We start from the raw sequence: 21,839 nt of genomic DNA on the forward strand, positions 1-21,839 counted from the left end.
CCCTAATTTTTTATGTGTATTTGTAACCCAACAGCACATGCACACTAGTGTGAAGTCAGCACACATAAGTACAAAATTGCAATGAATGCTTTTGATCCATTTGTTCAACAAAAAATGTCACAGTTTCGCCCTAAGGGCGAAGCAATGAATGCGATAGCAACACAGCAATGTGATACGAAGTAAGGTGAGCGGCTTTGGTAGCAATATGAATTTTAGTAAACATGAGCTGATTAAGTAAGCAGGTGTGCTGCGGCGTAAGTAGACCGACATGAAGAAAGACTCGATGACCACGAGAAGGCGCGTGTGAAACGGTGGTGTTGATGAGAAGCGCTTCCCGTGGGCAGCGCGTGCGAAGGGACACACCTAGAGCGCTGCACTGCCGATCCGGGCAGCATTGCATGTGTAGCGTGCGTTGGAAAATGTGGCCCGACTATTACTAACTGAATGAACAAGCGTGGTGTGAGCGCGCACAAGCAAACATGAATAGATCACACTGAATGACCGCAGACAACGACTGTCAAAACGCTGGCAGCAAGCGCATATACGTCGCAGCGGGCGAAGGTACGTGTGGTCTATCGCTTCAACGGAAACTGAGCGGCGAATGCAATGCGCATAGAAAGGTCAGAGCCGTGTGGAGATAAGAGACGGTGCGGGCGAGCGACGCGCGCGGTTGTTGGCAGAGTAGTAGTGCCCCCCCCCCTCCCCCCGCTCTCTCCGGCGTTGCCTTCCCGCTTCCTTGCTTGCGCGTGGGAGATTGAGTGGGAAGTTCCCCTTGCGCCCGGTTGCAAGATAGGCCTTTAGTGCCGGAGCGCAGCGTCGCCCCCTCCTCCCTCCCTCCCTCCCTCCCATACCCCCACGCGCGACGGTCGCGCGACGGTCGCGTTTGCTTTCCGCCGTGCGTTCGCTCTCCGTGATAGCGCGCGTCCCCCGCACGCTTGCGCTCGGGCATACGGCGCGCGGCGATGATGTTATCTATACGGAACCTCACGGCGACGGCGACGCCGACGGCAGAAATCCAGTTTAAGTGTCCATATAATTGCTATCGCAATAAAAATATGTGCACCGGTGGAAGCGCTCAAGCGTGCTGACATGTTTTATTGCACGTGCCTAGAGTAAAAACTGTACTGCAGAAATAGGGAAACATACCTTTTATGGTAGGGACGTTGCCTTGGAAGTACCGCTAAAAATAAAATATCGATCGATATATTTACCGTAAAAAGTCTGTACACTGATAACATAAAAAGACCAGTTCAGTAAACTTAAACAATTAAAGTCCGTTCGTTGCGCCCTGTTATAATGGCCCCGCACATTAAAACGGGGGTTTTCTGACCTTGCATTACGATCTCCGTGCCTTCCAAGTCTCAAATGACGTTTTGCGACCCTATTTAAATCATGTACGTATACCAGGGCCGGTATTTTGTAGCGATGCGTTATGCTTTATTGTTTACGTATACTAGTCTTTATCATCCACCGCTCATGGCCGGCTGATCCTGTTGATAACGTGAGCAGACCGTCGCTCTGACCACTGACCAAGCGCGAAAAGACATTAGCGTCTGAAAGGCAATGCTACAAAATACCGGCCCAGCATCTCAACGCGCTGGCTTGTACGCGGGAGGTACGCGCCCGTGGCATGATGGTTACACAGTACACACAGTACATAGTACACAGTACAGTGTACGGTACACAGTACAGTGTTCGAATCTGGCCGCGGCGAACCGTTTTTATTTCCGAACTTTTTCACTCTCGGGAACATTTCGGCACGAACATTGCGAACTCGGGCTGGATTTCGTGGCAACACCCTTGCACCTGGAGTCACATAACGCAGGGATCCTCATCCGAGCACAAACTTTCAAGGGCTTTTCGATAGCGAGCGGGCGCGTTGCGGCGGCATCTCGCAGCGGCCGCGGAATCTACGGAGCGCATGGATTTTAATTCCGAAACTTTATGGGTATAACGTTGTCATAAACTTTTGACGCGACTAGTGCACTGACATTTCCAAAGGCGTGCTTTAGATTTTCAATTCTGGAACTTTATGTGGCTAATGTTCTTATAAACTTGGGCCAACACGCGCTCACTGGAGCCCTCGTGTCCAAGCCGTTCCATAAATGGAAGCACGCGCTCGCAATCTTCCACACATACGGAAATACTAAATATCACTGTGACTGTCAGCTAGCAGCTGATAATTCTCTCCTAACATTTTCAGGAAGCGCGCCCAATGTGATCGATCAGCTGGACCAGCGCAGGAAAAGTAAAATAAGGAAAACAGAAGAACGTTAACGGCCTATTATTAGAGACTTTTAGTATTGCGGAAAATGCTTGCGTTAGCGTTAGCGTGTTACGCACGCTCAATCTTTGCGGAACGCTGTTCAGGTACAGTTTTAGTATAGCGTAAGACAACAAATGCGCCGCTAAGCGCAAAACTATCTATAGCTGCGAGTAGTCAAAGCAGCAAACTGAGCAGCTCGACAACCAAACTAGCCGTGTGCATCCACGCCAAGCCTTGAAACGAGCCTGCATGTGAAGCGCTAGGGCCGAGCCTGCCGCCATGTTTGCAACGCTAAAAACTTAGCGAGCGTTTAGCGTCTCCGCTATATTCGAAAAATAGCGGACGCACGCTATACGCGCAAAACTGAAATAGCGTTCTGAGCATGCGCAGTCTGACCCCGCTATTTCATTGCGTTTAGCCTGGTGCCATTTCCGCAATACTAAAACTGCTAAAACTGTCTATTGAGGCAGTTCTTTTTTGCGGGCGACAAGGTCTGGCTCTCCGTGGCCATAGGAACAGTGGTCCTATAGATTTAAGCCAAGCCCCCGCTGAAAATACTGGTATTTTCAGAGCGCTTCTTCGCAAGCGAGCTGATTGTGGAGATACATATCTGAAGAACCATTTGGAAAGTTGCCCCAGTAATGCCTCGTATTCGAGCCAAGATGTACAAAACCAAATTACAGAAAGATGTACAAAACCAAATTACAGAAATTTGTGGTGAAATTATCAAAGAAAGCCTAGATTCAAAAGTAAACGCTGCAGGCTGCCTCTCTCTACTTGCTGACGAAACGACGGATATTGCTGGAATCGAACAGCTTACTGTTTGTGCAAGGTACCTAAACACGAGCGATATCGAAGGAGTGTTTTTAGGTTTGAGAACCGGAATAGATGCCCTCTCTCATTGCGACTGCAGGTTCTATATGAAAGTGTACCAACTGCTGCAGATTCTAGTCACCCTTCCAGTGACCACTGCCTGTGCAGAGCGAATATTTTTTAACATGAGATTACTAAAAAAATACTTGCGCTCTATAATGTCTGAGGAACGCATGGTTAGGCTGGCGCTTCTGTACACCCACAGCGACGTAGGCGTCAACGTGTCCGAAGCCATTGACCGCTTCACTAAACTTCCCCGCCGAGTGAAGTTTGTCCTTTAGATAGCGAAGCAGCAATAATCAATGCAAGTAATAAGCTCTGTTCCTTCAGGTTCATAAACTCGTAATTATAAAAACATATGACTGTTCATTAGCTTTTAAAACCGTAGAAATTTTCGCCGTTTATTCTAATAGTTAGCATCATGATCAAAATTATCACGCGAATACGAAAATTACGAGGACATCAATAACCAATTTTGACCGACCTTGCTCATTGAAAGCCCGGCCAATGCGGCGTTTCCCAACAAACACACTCGGATATTGGGTAGTTCAACTTGCCGCATCATCTGTGGCTTTCGTTTGGACTTTTCTTTCTTTTTTTAGCTACCTGCTTTTACTTCTTTTTTGAACCGAAGCAATGCCCTTCTTTTTTTGGGTGCAGAATATTTGTTGCCGCTCTGCCAGCCAGTTAAATTACACATTTTCGTACTGATTTCGGCATTATTCCGCTATTACTCTACTCATATGGTGCGGTCGTGACCGCCGCATGACCCAAGTATATCACGATTTTGCGATCATAGTTTTGTTCGTGCCTGGATCGTCTGTCTTTCTGTGCGTAAAGTTTAGTATCTGTGACTGCGCAACATGTTTATCTGTCTTGTTTGACGCATTATATAGAGTGACGTTTGCTTAAATACGTAGATTTATTGGAGACTCATACGTATATTTAAATATCTTGTTGCGAGATGTTGTATATGCAAGCAGTGAACTTTGTTTCCAGTGGCATTTTCTTGCATTTTATCAAGTTGTAGCTTCGCATTTGTCTAGTCCATTCTATGTTGGCATTTCTAATGTATATTTTGCGGAACTCTTGCTTTTTACATGTACTCACTGTTGCGACTATAATCTCGGTGTAATTACAATACACCACCGGTAGCTCCTGCGCAATCTAGTGCAACGAATGACAGCGTCATTGAGGTTTTTTTCCTGGCGTTTGCATAGGTGTAACAGAGGTTCTTGAATGACAAAGATTCATCAACAACTTGCTCATTTCATGGCCTTTACGTTTTTCATATCTGCTGCACGCACTGCTTTGCTGGTTTCGAACTGATATAGTTCTAAAGCTCGTGTGATATTTTCTTTACTTATTAAATAGACAAAAAACGCGGAAGAATTGATATCAGTCATTTCTGCCTCAATTTTTGGGACATACGAACATATTCTTTTATGAAAAAATGCATATTTTACTTGACAGTGCGTAGCGTTCAATAATTCGTTTGCAGCATCTAATAAACAATGGCATTGGTAATACAGTTATTATTCATGTATTTGATCCCTCGACAAATTCTATGAGGAGGAGGCCACGCTGATACGTGAGCCCCCCCCCCCCCCCCCCCCCCCCCCAACATTTCTGGCTACGCCACTGCTCGTAACGCGGTGGGCCCACGCTCGCTTACCGACCTGATGGAGCAGCATATGGCCCTACGTCACCCGAAGACGTTGGGCCAACCAAGAGGCCCGACCTTCTGCCGAAGTGGTCAATGGCCAGGCATGAGCAGACTTTGGCGCTCGCTTGCCTGGCCGACTAAATCGGCCACTGACTATTTCCCGGCTTATCAACCGTCGGACATCGGCCAAGTCCCATTGGGTACCTACCCACCGACTTACCGCTAAGTGCCTGGAATGAGGCAAACAATGCTTCGTATTACTAATAAAAGAATGCCTCGATTAAAATGAAACGAAATTCTGGGGTATTACGTGCCAGAACAACGATCTGATCATTAGGCACGCCAATGAATTGATTGAATTCATTTATTGCAATGAGGATGGATCATCGGCCAATTTGGAAGGCGAAGGAGAAAAAACTCATGGAGATACCACACACTAAGGAAATCAGCGTATAAGGTGAGTACTGTTTGGGCCCCAACTCACGCTAGACCTTTAATGCGAATAGCATTCGTGGAATTTACATTTTTTTCTTTCCCCCTATTTAGCAATCCCACCAAAATTGTGGGCCGATCCGGAAGATAGTGAAGTCTACATATCCGCGGGTAATCGCATTTTTCCAGATCCAGAAGTTGATATGGCTTGTACGAAGAGCTATGTTCAATTTTGCAATTGGGAGGAGCCCGCTGAAATTAAGTGTATTAACGATAATTAATAGATTTTGTCAATTAGTGACTAATTACAAGGTATCACCCGTTACCCCGTGGTCACTCCGAAGGAACCGCCCTTCGATATCAGCACGGCTATCAGACCCCACCCCTCTGCCCCCACCCTCTCGTTTCTAGCAACGAAGCACAATTTTAGCCTCATGGCTTGCTTCAGCGTGGAGTTTGTTCTGTGGCTAACGACTAATTATTTTTTATTTATTCTTGAAATTTCCGATGTAACGAGTGCACCAAACAACTCCCAATGCATCACATCACATCGAAAGCGCGTATATTTATTTTGTATTACCAGGCAGGAAAACAGGAGTGTGCAATTTTCCTTAGTCAAAAAACCAAAAATAATCTAAAAAAATAAACAGAGCAAATAGTTTTTGCCAGATGACTGTCCAGGTCACCATTATAGAAAAATAAACGGGTACATAAAACACAACAAATGTGAAAACTTTGAGCATGTAGAAAGAGCTGTAGCGATACGTGTATGCATGTGTGTGCACAGTGCATGCACATTGCATACGCAGCCGCGTAGGTATCTACAAGAATAGATTATCCGCATTTTTTAAGTGAAGATTAAAGTAGCCCCTCGGAAGGAGGAAACTTGAAAGGAGAGGAAAGTCGAGACAAGCCAGAAATAGTAGGCGACTAGCCGGAGAAGAATACAGTCTCAGTACAGCGTGCGCTATTTTAAAGGAGCTTTCGTAAGAAAATTAGAAAACATTTATGCTAATCTCGCAATATCCGCTAGCGCAGTCGGCCCCGGTGGGGAAGTAGTTCTACAGCGCGTATACAACGAGCGCTACGCGGGTGTATCTGCGAAACATTTGATGCACCTCTCACTAGAGTAGTCTCTAATGTATATTTGAACTACACGTTCTAAAGCACCCCAAGTCATTAAGCTTTGCTAAGGGCATCCTCCTACAAGTTTCCATTCTTGTTTGTTTTCTGTAGTCAGCGCATAGTACCACTGTTCCATGCAATCAGCGAAAGGCGCCTGGCACCTTTTCGCTTCTTTGATGAATAATTATTTGGCATTTCACCGAATCGATGAACCAGAGAAGTAGGGAAACTCTAAGGGGCTGTTTTTTTCTTCTTTTAGCTGCACCAAATTTTTAAAGATTGCCTGTGTGTGGAAGGTAGCACAATTCCAGCCCTTGCTCTAAATTACTCGATGAGACGGTCCTTACTTCTATGAGAAACGAAACGATTAATTGAATAATTCAATTAAGTACGCTAATTAACTTTCACATTAATTATTTACGGCACATATTTTAATCTACGAAATGTAGCTAGTGAGGTCGCAAGGCGTATCCACTTGGACCGTGTTCCAGTCGCTTTTGTGGTTTGTGGTTACTTCGTTTTCTGAAGGAAAGTACACGTCGGACACACACACACACACACACACACACACACACACACACACACACACACACACCACACACACACACACACACACACACACACACACACACACACCACACACCACACACGCACACACGCACACACGCACGCGCACACACACACACACACACACACGCACACACACGCACACACACACACACACACACACACACACACACACACACACACACACACACACACACACACACACACACACACACACACACACACACACACACACACACACACACACACACACACACCAGCAATCCGAAGAAAGAAATACAGTTGCGGAAAGCACAGGTATGGGGTATCGAGAAAGCATTATATCGACAAGGCATCAAGCAATCGAAAAGCGTGACGCTCTAAAACACGCGTTGTGCGACACATGGCGATGAGGATATTTTGAATTCATATGTTGACACCTGTACTTGTTTATCATTTTACGGGGGACCGATTTCACGTTGATTTCACCCGCCAACAACTCGGTTATCGCTCAGCGCAAGGCGCGCCTGCACGATTTGGAAATTGCTCGAATGTTATCGCTGATTCTATCCGTTGTCTGTGTTCTCGCCGAACCTTGCGTTATCAGGTTGCATGCGCTACGCGAATGGTGGTGTACTTTCTAGACGGCATGCGGGGCCCAGCAATAATTACGCTGGAACCTTCGACGAGTCATGTGTAAAAGCCGACACGCTTGACCTGCGGATCAGATTTCGACGATTGCCGATTGTGCTCGCCGCTAACGTCGTGCTTTGAGCGTATCACTGACAGGCTTTCCTGACAGGTTTTCCTAATAAATACTTAGTTTCGTGATTTGCATTGTGCCACTGAGGTTGTTCACCGTCAGTGCAACTTGACAATATTATCAAGTGCGGTTGTGAAAGCGGAAACAAAGATTCAGATTATTCAACCTACCCCAAATATTTTGCTATTTCCTGCAAAATCGTATGACGTAGCGCTCAAGCAGCCAATCAGCTCATCGATTTTGCTCAACCAGCCAATCAGCGCGCGCCTGATGGCTAAGGCGGTAGAATCGCCGAAGTGGATCATCACAGAATACGCCCCCTTGTCTGTTTCTCTTAATCGCCCTGTTCATGACCAGTGGCGCCACGATAATTCAGGGTAACAAGAACAACACCTGATTGCCAAGGCGTGGCCAAGGCATATCGTATCGCCGAAGTGGATCCTCGCAGAATACGTCCCAAGAATAGTGGAATTAAAACATCGGAAACTGCCAATTCAGATAAAGAGTCTAGTGTGCGGGAAGAAGTAGAAAAATTCAGACCAACACAAAACGCACATTTTAAAAAGAATAAATTTATAGGGGTAATCGAGTGGATGTTACAGACATGCGAATCTTAAAGCGAAGCTTTCCTTGCGAACCCTTCCAGACTTTCCTGACCGTGCCTGCTGGCTGGCTGGATGCTGTCTTGCCGAATAGCTCATACTTAAAAATAATAAATTTTATTACGTGCCCGACGCTATAGGATGGAACCTCGAGCCCCAGCTCAGCACGATGCTCTAACCATTAGGATACAGTCGCACGTATACTTCCACAGTGCCAGCGCCAACTAGCTCTGCCAACTCCACATTCAGAAAGACAATACTTTCCAGACTACCATCCAACCAGGGTCCCGGCAGCTGGGAGGAGTGTGGACCACTCCCACAGGAAAGTTTGAGAAACCACTATGGCACCCACAACGGAAGATTGGCCAAGAAGCGGGTGGTATACACTTAAAATAAATAAGCATAAATGATTAAATACAAGCCATTATAAGAGTTGTCGCATTGCCTACCAACGGGTGCGCGACAGCACATGCCCTCGCGCCAGTTTCCTTTACGTCCCGAAGACGCAGGAATGAAATGGGTAAATTTGTAGAGTTTCATTAGCCGCTTCACGGAAGCTTAGCTTCACATTTGTTCCAAAATGTTCCTTCAATCAGCAATTTTTATTTTCATTCGTCTTTTGCTCTCAGTCAAAAATTGATAACTTCGCGCTTTCTCATTATTTTGGGCTGACTACAAGTTTTCTTGGCCCATATACGTCATAGTGTGTATGAGCCGGCGATCAGGTCTATTTCAAGCTTATCTCGCACATCTTTGTGTATACGGCTCAGAATAATGCTCAATGCTTGATCCCATATGCCGTGGGTACGTGCCAAAGTTGAGGATCTGGTTCTCTTTTAAGTGAAGAATCTAGTGCTGTCACTATTTTACACTGGTGAAATTCCACAATAAAACTTGCTCGTAAACTTAACAAGCGGAATGAATAACACCAATTGGTGCTCAAACAACACGGAACTGGCACACAGAGGCAGTCGGCGAGAGTCCATAAGATCGCTGTCTACTAACAAGTCATGAAGCTCCTTGCAGAGCACAGTGCCATAAAATCCTTCTAAGGCGTTGCGCTGCTGAGCACGAGGTCGCGGGATTGAATCCCGGCCGCGGCGGCCGCATTTCGATGGAGGCGAATGCAAAAACGCCCGTGTGCTTACGTTGTAGTGCACGCTAAAGAACCCCAAGTGGTCAAAATTAATCCGGAGCCCTCCACTACGGCGTGCCTCATAATGAGAACTGGTTTTGGCACGTAAAACCCCAGAAAGAAGAAGAAGCCATAAAATCCTTATCAACAACGTATCTTTTGATTCTTTCTTTCTTTCTTTCTTTCTTTCTTTCTTCCTTCCTTTCTTTCTTTCTTTCTTTCTTTCTTTTTTTCTTTCTTTCGTAAAAAATGGAGGAGGTTAAGGAAAACAGCCACAGGAGCGTCTTGAAGGAACTCTAACCCCCGACAATATGGAGTTGACAACAATGCAACGAGTCACACTCTTGTTACGAACTTTACAACTAAGGTGTCACATTATCAGATAAAAGCAAAAGTAAATGCAGTACTATAAGTATTTTTTAATATGCCTAATAGAAATGCGTCCTAAACATACAATCAACAATGAATAAAGGAAAACACACGTGAATCATCGTACACTGTGCACACAAATTGGAACAAAATACAAGAAACTCTGCAAAAGTACCATCCAAGTGGGGACAGCCAGTATACATAATATCGAACTCGACCGGAGCAACGACGATAATAAACCAATGAGTAGAGCAAATCAATGAATACAATAGTATATACAACCACTTTAAATCACTACAGATTTACGCTCACCGGGAGAAAGATGCATGTATATTGGTACCCAGTACGCTTTATTTGTTAATAAGCCTTGGTGAGAGTGTGCTTAAGCATTTGTAGTCCGTAATTTGTTCTCCGGAACGGTAGCCACTGGGGTCCCGTACTAGGGACTCCATCTAGTGTTTGTAAGGGGCGGACTCTTCAGGGTCGTCCCGAGCATACCTCCTCGTACTTTTTGTCATACAATTAAAAGTTTTTCACCACCACCACCTTCCACCATTCAAGGTGACGGTAACACGGGAAGGTACATTTTCGATTAAGTTAGCCATGCCCTTGAGGATAGTGTAATTTTATTTATTTCTAATTTGTTCAATTCTAACTACATATTCTCACATTTTGTTTAAGTTATTTTACACTTCTTTCTCATTTTGTTTTGAACTACCCGGTTTTTTGGACCAATTACACAGAGTGGGTATGTGCCACTAAATTCTAGGCTCTACATCTACACAGTGACCCCATCATGTACACGCTTAAGTTAAGGGTATCGGCATCATCGGCTTAGTTATCATTAAGTTTAGTGGAGTACATACAGGCTGCCGCCGGAACGCTGCGGCGAGCATGCACTGTAGCGAGCAGCAGCTGAGCCGTCGCGCGGCCGTCAAGCCGTTCAGCGTGGTCTTCTTCGTCTGGGTGCTGCTGTCCACAGCCCTCGTCATACTCGTGGTGCCCGCCGGATTGCTCGGCGTGTTCCTCTTTCGCGACAAGAAGCTCGCGTGAGCAGTGAGTAATGCCCCCGACTTTTATGGCGACGCGTTTGGTTGCTCAAAACGGCGTATATATCTTCGCGTCGGTGGAGATGAATAATTCGAGCACTGGAGATTATAACCCGGGAGGCAGGCCAGTATATGTTATAAAGCGCTGGCGAAATGGGGTTGTCGAAAACGGCGGCTTAGAAATGTCGGAAAATCAATAACGAATTAGAAAAATAAAATAAAAAGAAAGAAGGAAAAAAAAAAAGAAGCATTGTGCTTGTTTGCGATGACATGACCTGAAGCTTTCATTGTGCGCTTCGCATGTGGGGATCGGAGGTGGGTAAGCGCCCCGGCCATCTCTTGAGGTTAATGCATGTGCTCGCACAAAGGCATGGCGTGCAAGGCACCGCTATGCCGCCTTTTGTGGAGCTCCCTCCCCTCTCTTGGACCGCGCCGGAGGAGGCGCTGTTCTTTTGTGCTCGCCGCAAGAAAGGATTGGCGTCAAGAGCGGCGTGTCTCCAGGTGCGTGCCTCCCTCGCGGAGGGGCTGGGAACCGGGAGCCGTGGCTGAGGTCACTACGCTGCTTTTTTTGAATTCGTTGAGCATGTTCGGACCTGACTGTCTGACCGCCCTGGTGTACAAACTCCGGAGGGTCAAAAAAGAAACGAGTGTCAGACGATCAACGACGCGTAAAAACGTAACATGATATATTAGACGCACTGAACGGCACCGAGCATTATTATGACTATCACTCTGTAGTGAAGGTGACGGTCATGCATGGGGCAAATATAAACAACGTACTTGTGTCATTAGTTATCATAGCATCGCAGTTGAAATATGTGCATTTTGTTAGCTCCATAACAAATATATATATATATATATATATATATATATATATATTGTTGGCTTCTTATGATACGATTAATAAAATCGGGCCCCTCGGTTCCCTTTCTTCTCGTTCATATATATATATATATATATATATATATATATATATATATATATATAAGCAGCCCTGGCGACGCCAGGGCTGACAGCAGCGCAACTGTATTAGTTATAGTACAGATACATGGTAATGGTGACTGACACAGCAGGGCTGATCATGTGGTCACGTACACGATGGCCAATCAGGTGGAGGCAATAACATTAGGCTATAATGGATGCCTTCTGGATCTGGTGTTGTTTTGAGTCTGTTGAACAAACTTTTTGCTAGAGCGCTGAGGGAGAAGATGATGAAATACAAGTGAGATCGTCTTGCTATTGGTAAATGAGTCAAACGCAGCCATCGATTACAAAGAGAGTTTGGAAGTGAAAGCACGTCAGCTCCAACGCTATGCCATTATTGATTACGGCGAACTGATATGCGTGGCAGACACCATAAAAACACAAAGTGAGGAAGTTCTTGTGATATTGTGAGCTGCTGGTGATGATGACGGCGTCGAGCTCTCTCGGAAACGCGAATGGCATGCTATTCAGCTGAAGCGGCCGTGACAATTCACTATTACGCGTTTAGAGTTTTTCTAAGCGTGATGAGACTGAGTGATTCCTGTGAGGCAGACGTCATTTTTTGTCTCAGAAAATTGCTTCGCTCAAATAAGGCAAGCGAAGATCAGCCCACTGAGGTTCGTGGAGGCGTTACTTTCTGTCATGTATGTAGAGCCATATGTTGGGGGTGTCTTTATTATTATGTGTTCTTTTTGAAAGAACGTTCTATCATTTGTTCCTAGAGTAACAGCCGCTTGTACAATCCTAGCATGTGTTGAACTTTGCATGGCTGTCCTGTCTTCTTCTAGTTCGGCTTAAGCGCAGCCCACTGGGCCACTTCATGGCAACGCGAAGTCCATGAACAGCTTATTGCGGGCATTGCGGGAGCATCGCAGCATGCAGATATGCGCACGTGGCGTCTACGCTGCACAACCTGCACTGCGACTCAATGCGCCCGCCTCGGTGCATCCGCTGCACAGTGGGGAATGACGCAACCTTGCGCGAGACGTGACGCCCGTGTCTGCCAGTGTGGCTGCACGTTGAAGACCTGTTGTCGCGACCGGTTGAATCAGTTCGCCTCGATGAAAGCTCGATTTGTGCGCTGGTTCATGGTCGCTGCCACCTCAGCTTTTCAGAACGTCTTCAGACTCCCGCGCGACATGCCTTACATGTTGTATTCATTCATCTGTTTGTTGTATATACACACTTTGCTTTGCAGCTACCGTTATCCTGCAGCCCAAGCGAGTGGCTTTTCCTCCTGACAGAATCGTTGGCCATATTTGTGGGCCTCGCAGCCGACTATCCGATCAGGGGGGCTAATCCGATTTCGTAGGACGCTGTTGAGGTTTCTGCCAAATTTGAGGCTGCTATAGCGAATAGCGGTCTCGGTAACAATGTCACTGTTTCCTAGTAAAGAAGAAAAAAGTATTTTTCTTCCGTGAAGAATTTTCTTCTTTGCAGAAAAAAAAAAAAAAAAGAAAACACTGCAGAACACTGCAGCGCACAGGCAGGCAGATACTGAATAGGCTGTGTAAACAGTTTATTGGGCGAACTTGTACGTACGAGCCCGTCGCGGATCAGTTTGTAGGTGCGCTAATAGATTATTGTGACACGTTCTAGAATTTACCTCGTCGCCGCGAGTGCATCTAGCGACCTGACGCAAGCAGCCGTGATTCGGTTCGATGAAAGCAATACATTGTTTCTGGAAAGTGCACTGCACACGTCCAATAATCGTGCATTATCTGATATCACGAGCACGTTCTCGCGCGACAGCAAAAACGTGATAAGCATAACAAAGCCCCAGAGAGAAGGAATTAAATTTGCGTGGCAACATCTTCATACTGCTGTGAAGATAATTCCCGCCCCATTTTTTTTCTTCATAGTCGATGATCGAAGAACACGATGATTTTCGTAATATATGACAAGACCCAATTGCGTAGCCAGAAATTTTTTTCGGAGGGGGGGAGGGGGCACCCGCTTGACCGGAGACAAGGAGGGGGAGGAAGAGAAAAGCCGGGAGGGCCGCATACTAACAGATAAATTTCAGGGGTGGGAGGGGGGGAGAACATGCCGGTGTGCCACCCCCTGGCAATATAAGCCACTGACAAGAAGGACAGTTGTACTGTCGTTTTGCTTTCCAATTTTGCATGTCCTCCATCTCACGATAGCATATATGCAGTCGTGTTCAATACGAGCTGCAACACGTGCCCGTTATCGAAGGGGCCTCAAGACTGGACGGCGGCGCCGACATATGAAAAATTGCTTCAATAAATACCAGTAATTGGAACGGCGTTTACTTCTCCAGATTTATGTGCCAATTTAAACTTATAATTGCTATTTAAGATGCGAAGAGCTTGATCGATTCTATAATTTCTATCAAAATCTCACGATACGTTCAGGGCGGTTGTCGGTCCCTTTAGATAAGCTACGGCGTTGAGCTGCTGAGCACGAGGTCACGCGTTCGATCCCTGCTGCCGCATTCCGAAGGGGGGCGGAATGCTTTCCCGCTACACAGAATGTGGGAAAGCCAGCTTAAATAGGCCAAGATTACACCGATCCCCTTAATGTCTTCACTTTTAAACAGAAATGTATTGCTGAGAAGACGTTTTTCCAGGGGCAATATAAGTCGTCTTATATTAAAATGTGAAGGCCCTAGCACCTTTTTTATTATGCGTTTTGGACACGTGCACGTGTCCAAAACGCATTAGGCAGGCGAAGTCTCAATTTGACCTGCCTAGGATGCGAGCGCCATCTGGATAGCATTTTGGCAAGTAAATTACCCGAGCGCACCGGGTTGATATGGTAAAAATGCTGGAAAAGTGGTTTGTGTTCGAGTTTCCTCGTAACAGAATTATGTTTTCTCGTACATTCAAATTACAATCCGACGCCGCCATGCCTGTAGGTTGTGGTTAAGTCGTACATTACCATTTTTCTGACGGATTTTACTGCGAGAAATTAAATTTTTGTTCACCAAACCCCTGCGCCACGTGGAGGGTCTGCGCGGTCTGGGTGGTTCGGGATGATTTCCTCCTTCGCTAACACCTTGCGCCTGCGGAGGACCTGCGCGGTCGGGGTGGCTGCGGATATTTTTTTTTTTCGCCACGGACGCCGACATCCATGCCGACACCGACGCCGGATTTTGTGCAACACGGGGTCCTTAACGCTCTCGCGTTAAAGCATTCGCAGTCCGACGCAGTGTCTCGAGTAAATACGAACTGCGGTCCCACAGAATGGCTGTCGTAGGTTTTACCTCAGCCACTCCGCCGATGATGCCAACAGAGAAAAATACTGTATCTGGAAAGCTCGGTCACGCCGCTAGCTTCTATGACTGACAGAAGCCACGCTGGAATACGGGCGGTGAAATATTCATAATATGATTGTTCACCGGAATACGGGCGGGGATGGACAATCGTATTGCAGATTGATAGTTTTACCCGCGCGCATTCACTGCTACAACCACGCGGGGTCATTTTGCCGGTATAGGGTAAAAATGTTATCGCACGGCCAGGTACCCGTCCGTCCGTACCCGTTACAGTTGGACGGAAATGCAGTGGGAGCCTGCTTGCGTGACTGTGAAAGAGAACAACGATCATTCCAGCGATGGAAAGGACGTCGACGTTCCGGGAGCCGACCTTGAGAATTTCGGCGCAAGCGGCTTCCACCGCGCACGGCGTCTTATCGAGGAATGCAACTCGCTCGAAGGTCTTTTCATCAGCCTTTGACGCGAGAATGCGTGCGGAAAATAGGCACTTCTGGACCCGGTCCGCATTCAAGCGCCGTCTTCCTCCACATTCCGTTCTCCGTCCAAGGAAGGGGAGAGGGCGCATATATCTATACAGAGAGCTACAAGAGGAGGAAGGGCTAGAAAAATAAACACCGCATGCTCCCGGAAGGAGAGCGATCAGCGAGCGCATTTCTCTCGAGGCAAAAAAGCGAAGCCGCTATTCGAGAAACCGCGCCTATAAGAGTTTCGCGGCGTCCAGTGTTGTTAAAGGTCGACCGTGAAAAGAGGGCGTCCCTTTGCGGACTCGTCTTCGGAGCCGCCGACCGACCGAGCCAACTGACCCCGTAGCTGGAAAGACACGCCTTGGAGCCGAATGTCAGCCCCGAAGATTCCGGGCATGCCAGGCTCGCCGCCGTCAATGGGCACCGCACACCAGACCAGGCAGGCGCGTCAGCCGAAACTGCGCCTGGCGGTTCTCTCTCTCTCTCCCCCCCCCCCCCCTTCCCTACAGCACTGCCGGCGTGAGTCTGTTATCTGCCGGTTTGTTTGGGGACTTTCGCTCTTTCCCCGCGGCATGTCCGGAGCATCGCCGGCCGTGGTGCGCTGAACTTGCGTGCTGCCTCCCTCGCGCCCTTCTCTTCCTTACCGAGGCCGAAGTTTGAACATAGTGGCACTCGACGCATTCCACCGCGGCCCCGCTCCCGGAGCCTCTCGGAAGACGGAACGACCCCCCGCGCGTACGCTTACCCCCCCACACGAGGGGGGAAGCCTCGTCGAAAAAGCCGAATAGAGATCACGAGGAGAGAGACCCCCCTCTGGGAAAAAGAGAGCGGCGTGCGAAAAGGAAGGCATCCGCGTGATTCGGCGGCAAGCAAAGAAAGAAACCGGGCCTCCTCTCCCGCGGCATGTGCGGACAGGTCCGCGGAGGTCCGAAGCACGCTGGAACACGAGGCGGCCACGGAAGCGCGCACGACGCAGTCTCCGCGAGTCCGTCTCCCTATCCGGTTGCACGTTTCTGCGTTCTCGGAGCGAAGGCTGCTGCTGGGCGGTACACAAGCGGCGCCGTCTCTCGCGACCTCCTTGCGGCTGGCGAGCGCGCACGTTCTTGCCCCGTTGAAGCTTTGGCCGTCCCCTTCTGATCGACAGACGGGCGAGCTGCCGAACGGCCAGGGCTGGCCAGACAGACGACCTGCATTCGACCGAGTGAGGCCGTTGCTTGCGCATCGACCTACTACCGTCAACGTGAGGACGACACCGACTCTGCCCCGCAGGTGGGTTGTGCGACTCCGCGCATGCTAAAAGTAGCAGAGGGGCGCGCTCAGAATGGCCTTTTTAGGCACCCCATATGTGTCGAGCTATAGTGTACGCGTTGCACCGTGAAATTGTGGTTCGGCGTTATTGAACGATAGCTAGGGACGGAATATATATGTATTAAATACTGGTTGTCCATCAGGAGAGTTCCACGGTGCACGATACCGACGAGGTGATGAAACTGGAAACCGTATCTCGTATCGTCTGCGTGCCGTTTTTCCAGTCGCCATATCACGAGCATGCTTTGTAGAGGGTTCGATCCCTCTCTGAAGCTCAGTAATTACCGACCACTGCTTCTTGTGTTTTTGCTTAGAGATGTGTATACGAGAGAGCAAAATATGCAGACGACAGCAAACCCTTATTACTTCGCATGCACCTTATAATTGAGAGCAGCTGCAGCAACTCTTTAAATTAGCTGTGAGAGCACGCGGTGGTATTGCTCTTCTCAGGTTGGGTGCCCAAACTGCCACGAAATTCAGGTTTTCTCTGTAGCCGTAGCTCGTATATCTTTAAGCACGAGTATATACCGGATAGGCGCGAAAAGATGACTTTATAAGGCGGGCACTGGCTCATGAAAGACGTTTAGTTACAGAAAACAACCTGTCGTGCACCCCTTTGGAGGGGCCCCGTATCCCGACAACGGTTTCGTTTCCGCGTAGATACCCGCCACTTCCTCGACGTAAACGGGCGCTGCTCGAAGCAATGTTTTCGTCTTCACGGCCGGTTGATCCAGGGATCCAATTTTAGGCCACTTCATGGCCGGCAGGGTCGCTCAAGTACCGATGGGCCGATTCCAAAGAGGCGTTTCCTTGTAGTGGCAACGCAACGGCGCGCTGGTCTTGTCACGCGCTTCTTTCCGCGTGCGTGTCTGTTTCCACTTATCGTCCATGCCCCACCTATACTACTAGCCTAGGAAAAAAAAATAATTGAGCAAGAGCACCCCGCTTTCCGTTCGGGGCGGCTATTTGCGAAGTCCACGAATATCGAAATTGGGGCACAGGAGCGTTGTCGAGCCGACCATGCAGTGCGCATTTGCCGCCGAAATACACGATGCGCCGTACTTCTCTCCGACCCCCTGCCTTCTCCTCACCATTTTCCCCTCGATAAGCATCAAATGTCGCACGCGCGTTCTCGCGATATCGCCGCGTCCACGTCTATCTGCGCGGTATTTGCATTTCGGCATAGAGCTTGTGAAGAGTGTAGTGCATAAACATTGCATGTCATTAAAGTTGCGACCTGCGCGGCGCTAAACATAAACATTGCATTAAATTATACGCTACATAGAATAGGATACATATAAAAATGATTGTACGCAACAGATTTAGTTGTATACAATTTAATCAACCACCTCACGAAATCTTCGCTTCGCATAGATTCCAAGATTTGCGTTGGATCTGCGTAATTATTTCCTGTCCTTTTTGGCGTACCTTTAGCTCTATGTAATCGAGAAGAAGCAGTGTCACCTAATCCGCCGCCCGAAACCGGATGCGCGCATTCACTGTAGCCGCCGAAACGCGAGATGCAGGTTTTGCATACTCGATCGCAAACCCGACACGACATGGAAGCTGACGCAAGTGCACCCTTTCCCGTCTGTACCGAAGTTCGCTCTCGATAGTTGCGTTCTTCTCTCCCATCCAAGCGCGGAGCCTCGATCAGTGTAATGTTGCATGGTGGTTATAACCACGTGGTTATAATCCATACTAACAGAAAATAGCGCGAAAAAAAAAAAGGGGGGGGGGGGGAAAGAAACAAGAGACGATGAGAAGAGCGCAGACTAACAACTGGTATTCTTCAAACAGTGTGTCGTGTTTCTTTCTCGAACTTTTTTTTTTAATTTTAAAATTTCTTGCGCTTTTTTTCGTCATTGTGGAATATCAACTCGCCCGGCATTCTGCATTTCTAAATGGCTATAATCCGTAGCCAATGGCAACTGTTGCCATGATTATCGTTAAGCGTGTTTTAGACATGTATATTCTCGTGGTTTATCCTTCCTTTCCTTTACTGCGGCAACGACTGAAAGTTCGAAACTGGTTTTGCATGACGCTGACGTCTCTGTGTAGACATCTTAGAGGCCGCAACAGGCGACTACTGTAGCCGGCGAAGACAACGTTGTCTACATCGTAAAGAAGTTCCGGTTCTATCTCGCCTGCTTCGTGTCAGAGCTATACAGATATCGTTACTGTCTGGCAAGGCTGCCGCTGCATGTTCACCGAATAGTAAAAATGGTATGTATATAAGATTGCGCCGTATGACGTGGCTTGCAGTGACGATAGCACGGTGATAGCGCTTTCGCGGAGATGGTGCAGATGTACCGAATCAACTCATTTATGAAGCGCATTGAACATAACACCTGGCTCCTTCTGTGCAGGTCCTTCTTCACTTGAAGGTCGATGGCGATGACGGCGGCGATGGCCACCACGACGACGACTCGGTGCCTAGTAGGCGGCAGTCTACACAGGCAGCCACTGTACGGCTACACGGTGAGTTCAAGCTGTGCGCTGCACTCCTATATATACGGCAAACCGGCTTATACTATATAGCACGGAATCGACCAACAAAATATATAGCGCCAGTGTGCGCACCTGTGTTCCGTGTAGTAAAATATTGAATGACAACATGAAACCTGTGTATAAGGTTGTCGGTTCATAGGAATCTCTAAAAGCACACAAATCAGTTCAACGGCTTCTTTGATATTGCGGATTTGGGCTTCTTGCTTTCGCCGACTCGTTTGTGAAATTCCTCATTCGCTGTTTCCTGGAATTGTTACAGCTTCCTGAAGTAAAAAAAAAAAAAAATGAGTTATTTGTTGGAAACACTGGTTTCATTATTTAGTTCTTCCAGTTTTTACTTTCTTGCGAAAGTAATCCAGTGCTACTTTTTAAGACGAGGACAGCTTTCACGTGTCCCTTTGTGCATACTTCCAGCTGACTGAGATATTCATTTAGACCCGTAGCAACCCAAATGCTATCATAAACATTCCTTAGCGCAAGGTGGTGTTGTAATAAGATATAACGCGAGTTTATGATCTTTGGAAGAGCTATGGAAATATAATGTACATACATTTTAACTGGAACGTTGAATCATATTATTTGTTTACAAAGTTCGTTGTCCGAAGCCGTGACTCTTAATCGAAGCCGATGAGTAAAGTCATGTTGAAGTCATGTCTGCCTAGCAAAAATCACAAGCCTAGCACCACTTTCGAGATATCCTGCCCAATTTTTGCTAAAAAGTGCAATGACACTTTTAACGTCTTTTGGGAAACTTAACTGCACGGAGCCCCTGCAGATCTGCAAAGTGGTGCTAGTCAGGATTCATGCTGGGTATACATGACTTCACTATACAGATAAGCTGCAATATCTCAATTGCATCATGTGGTCTAAAGTAAATTTTAAAAATGTATTCCGTGAATCAGGCCCTTAATTCGGCATTGTGAAATGCATAATTGACTTAAGTAATTACTGTACGGCACATATTTCAATACCAAGTGTAGCCGAGGAGTTTGCAAGTCATATCATCACTTGGAAATAATTCTGTGGTTAAAACCAGTTTGGAGGTATGCGCTGTCAGTCTCGTGGTACTGTTGTTTCACTTAATTATTTCTTGCTTCCTAGACAAAACTCCTTTTTGCTCATTTGTAGGATAAAAATAAGTAGAACGACAATGTATTTCCTCGCGCACTTTGAGAATGAGTATCTCGAAACTGGTTTCATCCTCAGAATTCGATCCAAGTGGAAACACCTTACAAGCTCACCGACTGCATTTAAAACATAATTAATAAATGTGCGTTAGTTTTTCGATTACGCATTTCTACTTTAATGTCCGCCTCTTCGAGTATTTCTGCTCAAGGAGTAAAATTGTACAAGTTATATATACAAACAAGTTATATATATAAAAATCTGTCCATATATATAATATATATATAATAAAATCAGTCCAGATATAAAGGAACGCTTCATTGTGCGCAGAACTTGCTGCTAAAGGCTGAACTCTCAACTGTTTTGAATTACAAAGCTTGCAAGGATATGCAAAATGTCGCTCGGCGAGGAACGACGACACTGTTAATGCAGAGAAAGAAATATGAGTCTGCAGTGTTACTCATTTTATTTTTTTTGTTGAGCTTATATACAACAAAGCGAAACCCGCGCGTGCACGCCTCGGAGTTAACGTTAGGTTCGCGTCGATAAAACGCATTTCCGCATTTTCACAGTTCTTTTCTTTTTTTTCTATCTCGCGCGTTCGGCTACATCCGCGATCTCGGTCTTACTGATATAGTGCAGTGTCGACCAGAGGTTAATGTTATCCTCCTGCAGACATCCCATAAAATCTGCACCTAAAAAATCTTAAATTCAATCGAAGGCTTCGGTGGACGACTGTGCCTCCATGCACGCCTGTAGAGGCTATGAAGTATGTACGGCCAGTCGTAAACAAGTACGTTCGGAACGGTCGAAGCACGAATCAAATGGAACAAAAAAAAAAAAAAAAAAAGAAAGAAAGAAAGCGAGCGTCCTTCATCCGGTAGTGCCGAATAGGAGCGCGGCTAAACCGGGTCCGCTCGAGGCTCCGGACGATTCTCACGACAAGAACGTACGGAGTGCAATGTGCGGCTGAGAGGTCCGAGGCGACGGTTGCTGTGTGCGCGTAGGCGAGATGCACTGCAACCGGCTGCTTCTGACCCAAACAGCGCGAAAACAGGAATAAGACAAAATACGAAAGGACGTGCGCAGATAAGGAGGCAGCAACACCGCGGAGCCTGCGACGGCGCGCGCACCTGCAGTGCCGGGGGCACTGTTTTCACCCGCGTGCGGTGGTAGATAGGAATCGTGGGAAAAAAAAGCGGGTCTCACCGCAACCGCCCTTCTGAAAACACGTCGGCCGCAGGCGCAAAAACAAAATGGGTACAGGCGCGCCCATGGCATGATGTCCTCGACGTGGATAGTGGCACTGACACCGAGCAGCGCATGTTAGCGCATGATAGCGCTTGCAGACAGTATACAAAGTGGCACTTGAGCTCCTCA

The 21,839-nt window shown here is 47.2% G+C and overlaps 1 protein-coding gene across 2 annotated transcripts in view; it reads left to right on the forward strand.

Annotated features, from left to right (window-relative positions):
- LOC119442963 (uncharacterized) overlaps positions 1-21,839 on the forward strand; it is a 37,785-nt gene that overhangs the window by 7,268 nt on the left and 8,678 nt on the right. Inside the window, exons 1-2 of one of the 2 annotated variants that reach the window (XM_037708055.2) lie at positions 16,477-16,784; positions 19,193-19,304. In XM_037708055.2, the coding sequence (XP_037563983.1) occupies positions 19,215-19,304 (90 nt within the window). In that variant the 5' untranslated portion in view covers positions 16,477-16,784; positions 19,193-19,214. Of the gene's footprint in view, positions 1-16,476; positions 16,785-19,192; positions 19,305-21,839 lie in introns of those variants that run through there. The other variant, XM_049662476.1, reaches the window with a different exon arrangement.

This window comes from Dermacentor silvarum, chromosome 2, assembly GCF_013339745.2.
Source record: "Dermacentor silvarum isolate Dsil-2018 chromosome 2, BIME_Dsil_1.4, whole genome shotgun sequence".
Taxonomy (NCBI): domain Eukaryota; kingdom Metazoa; phylum Arthropoda; class Arachnida; order Ixodida; family Ixodidae; genus Dermacentor; species Dermacentor silvarum.